At 36.8% G+C, this 8,375-nt stretch overlaps 2 protein-coding genes across 2 annotated transcripts; both read right to left on the reverse strand.

The window, feature by feature from the left end:
* Window positions 1–699: 699 nt before the first annotated feature.
* Window positions 700–4,655, reverse strand: LOC113297777 (glycoprotein 3-alpha-L-fucosyltransferase A-like). Its single transcript, XM_026546359.1, has 7 exons — window positions 3,807–4,655; window positions 3,485–3,654; window positions 2,852–3,090; window positions 2,018–2,125; window positions 1,724–1,880; window positions 1,361–1,588; window positions 700–1,213 (listed from the first exon to the last, which is right to left on the reverse strand). Exons 1-7 carry the CDS (start codon window positions 4,251–4,253, stop codon window positions 958–960), a joined length of 1,605 nt encoding a protein of 534 aa, XP_026402144.1. The 5' UTR covers window positions 4,254–4,655; the 3' UTR covers window positions 700–957.
* Window positions 4,656–6,581: 1,926 nt separating this feature from the next.
* On the reverse strand, window positions 6,582–7,511 carry LOC113297787. The gene is made up of 2 exons (XM_026546365.1): window positions 6,993–7,511; window positions 6,582–6,745 (listed from the first exon to the last, which is right to left on the reverse strand). Exons 1-2 carry the CDS (start codon window positions 7,417–7,419, stop codon window positions 6,660–6,662), a joined length of 513 nt encoding a protein of 170 aa, XP_026402150.1. The 5' UTR covers window positions 7,420–7,511; the 3' UTR covers window positions 6,582–6,659.
* Between the last annotated feature and the right edge of the window lie 864 nt (window positions 7,512–8,375).

Here is an 8,375-nt window from a genome sequence, read left to right on the forward strand (position 1 = left end):
CTATCCATCAACACTACATCAGTTACAAACCGTCCGATTAGATAACAATGATGGAATCATCACGATCGTAAGGTCAAGATTGCAACAGAACAGAGGAGATTGGATTCCCATTAATTACTGCCTGATGTAAAGTCATTGCACCACAGAATAGGAGGCAGAGCTATCCCTGTACTTTAAAACCTGGTCAGTCATAGCTCACCGCGTGGCGTACTTGATGCAAGACATTGAATATGAAACCAATATCCCAGTTGTACTGCTGACACATACTTCAAAGTTTTGATTCTGCCATTTTGATCGCAAAGTCTGCGTTTTGTAGCAAGACACATTCATGAACTTATTGAACTTGTTCAAGCACATGTCTTAATTGCATTGGTGAATTCGTGAAAGGTTTCAACTTATTTTAGCACGGAATATTATGGGTTTTGGTTGTGGGTACTGTTTCTGTCACCCACTTCGGCTGTCAAGGGCTCACAAAAATAACACGTCTATCATCCAGCATGGCGATGGTCAAAATCGAGTTAGCACCTTTAGACTGGACAGGAACTTAATGTTGTCAAATTGAGTTGGTACATGGGCTCAATCATGTTAGACACCTCTACACAGGATCGACCAGATGACCATAGAGCAAAAATGCAGTAGTTTTCAGGGCCAGATGTATGAAACAAGAGATGGAGTAGAGAGAATTTACTCCATTAGACATTTGGGCAGAAAATATGTTCATTGAAACGACTAACCACAATCCAACTGCTGTAAAAATCATGACAAACATGATTTAAAAAAAATCCAAAAAAGAAAAAACCGTAAATAAATTGGCCAAGCCATAAAGAATCCAGACTTCTTCATAACCTAACATATCCTAACTAATTGTGTTTCAATCATCCTACAAAGAAGACTCTAAAAAACACCTGTCTCTCTGCTGCGCCTTGTGGGTTATAAGTATTAGACCTAAAACTTATTCTATACGAAAATAACTTCGAACTTTGCACATGGGTTTGTCTTCACGTAATTCTTAAGATCAGCATCACCTTTAAATTTGAAGGAGTACAAAGCTTGCCTTTGAGTTAATCCCAATGGATAAATTTTGTACACTTTTAGTTCTTTACTACCTTTGAGTTTCTCAGGTCTTTCCCCTTTCCAGACGGGTACATGATTCAGAGACTTGAACTTCGCCAACACCGCTGACTCCAATCCCGCCAATGTCACATTCGCATACCTGATCTCAACAAGACAGGCATATCTTTAGAAATAGTTGTTAGCATTTAATAAAATTATGGTCCCTAACTCATTAACTATAGGACATAATCAGCCTACAAACTAGGCTTTTTAATCAACCCATTCCTTGCCATGGTCGAGAGACTACCTTAAGAAAATGGATTCCATTTTGAACCTTCCTCTTTCTCTTGCATATAAATGGTATACAGTTTGTGAGCCTTTGTTACACTTGCACGGCCGTCTCCTTAATCCTGGTCTCTTCTCTTCTGCCTCCAAGATCTTTGTTGCTAGGTGAATGCAAAGACGGCAGGAGGAGTGAACTGCTGCCATGTCCACCAAGGCTTTGAAAGAATCAGATGGACCATCATATTTCCACCTGCATGATGAAAAAGCCCTTGTAAATCAGATGCCTGATAGGAGCATATAGAACAAAAAAGAGAGAACAAGAATTGTACAAATGACTTTTTAATAAGATGGAAGGTTACACCGCTAAACTAACATAGATTGTTACCTGATCGACTGATTATACGCCTCAGGATTTTCCGCAAGATATTTCATGGTTCTAGCAACTGAAGGAACATCTTCCAGTGTTTTGATGTGTAAGACTGAAATAGGAGAAGGGGCAAATTCCATGATATTTGGAGCCCCAACAACCACAGGAACAGATCCTGAAAGTTTATTCACAAAAAGATGGCTGATGATTTGAAATGACGCATAAGTAATGTGAATGCAAAGTGAGATTAAGGTAAATGTCATCAGACAACTTAAATACTCAAAAATAACTGAATCAGTATAGTAATCTTACCAGCAACAAGAGATTGAAAGAACTTTTCCGTCACATAATCCTCTTCATTGGAATTTTCAAAAGCCAAGCTAAACTTGTAGCGCCTCAAAGCATCTACCTTGTCCACCGCTGTACATAACAAAAAGTAAATTCTCAATATACAATCCAAAATCAAGTTGACAATCAAATCCATCATCGAATAACGCAGCAATAAGGTGCTAAACCTTAATACATATCAATATGTTCTATCCTTCAGTGTTTGGATGTCAATATGGATGATACATCCTGTAAAGATACAAAATTCTTCTTCTATGGATGTAAATCAACTGATAAAAAGACTATTGAGTATAGACTATTCTAAACCTAATGACATCTGGCCAGAGACATACTGCAGACATGCAAAGAGACGCGTCTTGTATACTGAAAAAAGTTTCCTTGTCTACTAACTTATATGTCATAGAAAGTTTATTATTAATTGTACACTACGAATAAGAAAAGAGTTTTGACATAGCAGGTGCAGAGTTTATTCCTAAAAACATGTATCCTATTCTTGTCGTCAAGAACCTCAACAAACTATTATTTATTAGCAACAGCAGGCAGCAGAAGATACATGCTAGGCTGTCGAATAATAATATAAATGTTGTCACTGTAGCATGCATTTAAGGAGTTGCTAAATTAAACTTTTGTGGTCTATGTCTCTAAGAGAAGCAAGGATCCCTTCACAAGCCAGCCAGACAACACTAAGCATATAATTCTAGCATGATTTTACAAACCCAATAAAGGAGCTGAACAAAAGTTTCAAAATAAGGCACCAAAATGGAATACGATATACAGAGTAATATGCATGATGTCTACCTCCATTACGGTTCCGATGGCAACCACCATAGGAATCTATTGGAATATTTGACTTCTCAAGCATCTCAAGGGCCTGCAAACGGAAGTTGCGGGCACCACAGTTGGAAATGAAGGCAGCCGCAAGGGCCTTTTCTGTCTTCGGTTGTAAGGGTGCCATAATGTCATACTCCGCCCAGGAAAAATAACCAACAGGAACATCTGATGAGAGACTAGTTGTCATTACAACTTTAAACCCTTTCCTAATACAGAAGAAATTATAGCAACGTTAGTCTTCAGCAACTCTTGATAGTTCTGGAGTGGTAACAGCGATAAGTCACAGCTGATATTAAAGATGGTTACTCGCCAGTAGTTTCATTTTAAGGTTGGATGTGCTAAGGTTAACTTTTGTAGCCTAAAATTCAGACTGTAGGGATGCCTGTGAACACTCGATTCATATTTTCAGTTTAGCAGTGTTCATGTAATGCTTACTGAAAGGGTTATCAAGTCACAAAGGGCATTACTTCTAATTCAGCACCTCACATGTAGTCACAAACTTGCAAATTCATCGGCTAAAGTCTGAACTATCGAACTAACAAGATTAGCTAGTGCATCAATCCTATTTCTAAAAAGACATTTTGGATTGTGCTTACCCACCCTCGTGCCTGAGCAACGTTATTCTCTGAATAATAATGCGATGACTCCATTGATCGAAGAATCCCAGGTACTCCATTACCAGGTTGACCAAACGCAGCATCCGGCGTCTTATCATCTCCATTTTTATGTCCAAAATGACATCCAACAGAGCAAGTATCCCACTCCTGAGCCTATATACACATACAAAAACTAACCAATTCAAAACCCCCAAAAAATTTGTCACTCTCATCTCCTAATTACTCAAATCCCTAATTACACTATACAAACAAATATCAACAATCAAATTCAAAACCAAATCTATTAAGTAAATAAGAAGACAAACCTGATCATTTCCAGCAACCCAGATTGGGTTCTTAACAAAATCTCTATTATAAGCAATAGAATCCTCTTTTTCTAACCAAGCCTCACAACCATCAACAACGTCTCCCTTGTCAGTAATCCTTTTATCAAGATTGTTCTTTTTCTTCTCAACCCTTAAAGGAGGAGTTTTCTTTTCTTCAGTTGTTGGTGTAGAATCACCAATAGAAGCATAATAGAAGTTATTAGTCCATGAATGAACCATATCACCATTCTTAGCCATATCTAAACGACATAGAAATCCGATCTCTACTATTACAACTAGGGCTACAATAATAGGCATCAAACTTGAACATCTCTTCTTGTTATTACCACCACCATTGCTTGTTCCTGATGATGAAGCCCCCCCACCATTACTAATACCACCATTAAAACTATCTTGCCTTGTTGCTGTACCTCTCTGAACACCCATCAAAACAATCTCTCTTTCTCTCCTCTCAACCCTCAAATTTCGAATCTTTTTTTTCTCAAAGATGAGAGAAAGAGATGTTTATGAATCTAAGTGATTTCTACATAAAACCCATGTTATGATTCCTTGGATTTACACAAACAAACACATAAAAAAGTGAGTCAAATGGCGGAAAAAAAATGGAATGATCGTAAGGTGTTTGATGGTTGATTTGATTGGTGATTCCTGGATTTTTCTTTTCAGCTCTACAGGAAGTCTGATTGGGAATGTAATATTTTTGTCGAGACTTCTAGAGTCGCGATCTCTTGCAACTTGTGGGTGATGGCGATGAGAATGGGTGTAGCGCTTGACTGACCGTCTGTAGCTTTCTTCCAGACCTTACTGTTTTTTGTTAGGATTTTTGTTATTATCAGTGAGCAAACAGAATATTAAATAAATATTGCTATTAATAAATAAATCAAGCTTTGATCCAAAAGCGACACCCTGTTCCTGCCCTATGCCCTTTCTGGCCATTATCGATATTTCCCCGGCTATCCCCAAATGACCGTGCTTAGCAACTCCCTGCTCTTACGCAAGTAATTTGCAGTCCAATGCGATGACAGACTTTATATTCTTGGGATGAGAATACGACTGAGACTTGCATTTTATTTTTTTAGTTGTTAATTTTTGCAAACACAAAATTGGTTAAAAAGGCTAAAATCAACAATTTCTGAGCGAAATTGACAGTTAGATTTTGATACTGTTTAAATGGACAAAAGTGTAAAAATAGGTAGGATATAACCAGTTTCATCCTGCCCATTTTCAAATATTTTTTCTTATTTTTAATTTACACAGGATGTATCCAGTTTCATCCTTCCTATTTTTTTTTTTGGCCATTTCACCCAAACTATTTTTTACTCGTCCATTCGAACCGTGATTTAAAAATATTTGGACAAATGATCCATTTTCCGTTCTGCAAACAAGTTTTTCATTTACTCCTTGCTTTATATTAGTTCCTAAGTATAATATCACCATTTATATAAATCGAAGGGTCATGTAGCGCCAGTAGGGGGACACACCGGCAAGAAATTAGAGGCCTTCTCTTGACATCATGGTCTACGGTCAAGGATTGATGTTGGGTCCAAGTTGGTTTTAGCTTAGGATTTAGAGATCATTGATTACACTAGAGTACATGTCGGATTTGCTTTTAAAATGGTGTGTCATTTGCTACTATATTTAGATCATGATATTTACAAATCATATTCAATACAGTGGAACGGATGACAAGGAATGAGATCAGCGCTTCTATATCATAAATTATCATAATCTTGTTGAGGAAAGGCTTTTTAACGAACTGAGAGTTGACAATTTTAGTAGGTTCCATTTCACTTCCGCGCATGCATGATTTCTGTTCAAATTTCAAAACATTAAACAACACAAGCTTTTGAGGTGTATTGTTTTATGTTGTTATCGGAGGAGTAACTTTAGGTTTAAGTAGTGGATTCATTTGTCCCACATGTGCACTAGTTAGTTGTTCAACTACTACAACTCACAGGCTTGAATAGCGTGGGTGGTGGGAATCAATAATAATCATGAACCATAAAACATGTACAATACTGACATACTACTGTATTATTTTCTCCCAAGGAATAAGACATATACTACTGTAATACAAGTTGTTAGGTTTTTTAAAGAGGAGAGAATCCAGTACATAATTCCCATATGCAGTTTTATAGATTTTTTCACATTCAAAGCCCAACAACAATAAACAAATTCAATGCAGATTGAATTTCAACATTCATGCACATGGCCCATGGCAACTGGCAAGTGTATTCGACGGCAAAAACCGAAAAAATCTTATCCAATTCAATGCAGATTCTACTGAGCCTATTTATGATTTTACGTATCAAAGATCTCATTTTTGCATTTTACAGAGTGTTAGTAATCTATGGAAATGGTAGAATGTCAGTGCAATGTACCGTAGCAAGGTCGTATAATCTACCAAATACCCCATAAATGAAAGAAAAAGGTAAGAACAAATAAAACAGAGAGATTAGAGAGAGAACCCTTTTGTTAAGCTTTGTCTATTATCAGAACAACACAATTAACAATCATTTATGTACCCCGCTCCAACCCACTGATATGTAGTCCAACCAAAAAAAAAAATATATGCAGGAGAAGTAACAACTAGCAACATGATTATACAAACCGAAAAGATTTTCCAAAATCATTATGTTCTTAGCTTTCTGAGGCATCGTTTTTGTTCCTTCGAATTAAACAACAACGAAAAAAAAAAAAGAACAATCAAAAGAAGATTAAAATGAATCTCACTTAGCGAGACTCAATGTCCTATTCCACACTATGTTTAGATCATGTACTTTGACAATCAACCTAAAGAAAGATTAAGAGAGGGAGATAAAAAAAGGAAAATCATTTAGAGTGGCGCATGCGCATCATACAAGCTACCACTTGCGCCCACTGCTTCAATCTTGTCTTCACCAATTGAGGATTTTCACCTTCACCAATCCAAACAAACAAACAAACAAACAAAAAACAGTTAATAAAAAGACATGAAAAATCCAAATCAAATTCTACTGCTAATATGCTTCAAAAATAAATAAATATATATATATGGAAAAAAAAATCTACTGCTGATGAACCAGCTACTTTATGTCTTCACGTAACCTGACTAATGGAAAGACCTTGTTGGAAGTAGCCGTCAGTGGACAAATAAAATAATATGTCAAAGTATTACGTTATTACCTGGTTCAAATATGGCGTTAGGGCTTCCGACTGGAGACAGAACATCACATTCAGAAACTGAAGACGAAGACGCTGACGGTGTCAGAGTTGGAGTATTATTCTTGGTTGATACGCTGTCATTGTACTGTTTCTTAGAAGCATAATAAAGTCCTAAAGCAGGCAATGTATCAGATAATTTTCTATGATCAAAATCAGGTGAATCAAACACCAGCCCCAATTCGATACAAGCTTTGAGTTCATCTAAATCATCATCGGTGATACTACTTAACGATGATGTTCTCCTTATTGTATGAGCTCCTTTTCTTCTCAACCATGCTTCGTCTGAATACATATCAGATGGTGATGAAGGAGACCATGATCTTTGTTTATACAATGGTCTTGGTGGTGGTGGTAATGGTAGAGATGATGGTGGTGGCGGTACTGACATGATGGACCCACGCTCACTAATTCTTTCCTTGTGTGACTGTCTATTATTTCTGATACGTGTCTAAGATTCTGTATATTAATACCAAGAGAGAGAGAAATCTCAGGTTTAAATTTCTTACCAGTTTTGAACTCTCTACGACTCTTACGGCGTCTAGGTTCGTGCTTTTTAAGGGAATTTAGTTTAGGTTTTTCTTATGGTAAATCTGGTTGGCGACAGAAAGCCGTCGTTTCTTGGTTAATTAGTCCTTGTCATCATGACGTCACATTTCCAGGCAAAATAAATACTAGTAGAATTTTGCTTTGTTAACAAAGAGGAATGATCTCTTCACACTTTTACTTTCACCCTCTCTCACATTTTGTGGTCTATTTTGCAAATACAAATCCAACGATAATGAATTTGAAATTAAAATTTTTGGAATGTATTCCTCTTGCAAAGCTATACATACCCACAAAAAATGAGCACATTCTGAAATGCATAACATCATATCTACCGATCTTAATTTCAATGATAAAAAATGCGTTGATTTTCAACGGCTCATTTTCAAAGTAGTAGATGGTGATGTTGTACGTGTTGGAATACGCTCATTTTTAGTGACAACATATAATTTTATAACAGGAGCACAGCTCCAAAATATTAGCTTCAAAATCGTAGTTGTTTGGATTTTATTCACAAAAATAACATTCAGTGTGTAAGATAGTGTGGGAATAAAAGTGCTAGGGGATCCTCCCTCGTTAACAAATACGAAAATTTAATATGTTTTTTTTATACACGAAAGCCAGGCCCAGACCCCTCTACCCGAAACCAACCAGTCGGACTGGCCCCACTGCCATATTGAACCCGCCATAACCCCAGTACCCCACATAAATTTTTACATAAAGAGGAGTTTTCATGAGTGGCCATATAAATATCCAACCCTCCATGACCCCATATAAATATTTACATACGAAAACCTAAAT

The sequence above is a fragment of the Papaver somniferum genome, chromosome 1 (genome assembly GCF_003573695.1).
Source record: "Papaver somniferum cultivar HN1 chromosome 1, ASM357369v1, whole genome shotgun sequence".
Lineage (NCBI taxonomy): Eukaryota > Viridiplantae > Streptophyta > Magnoliopsida > Ranunculales > Papaveraceae > Papaver > Papaver somniferum.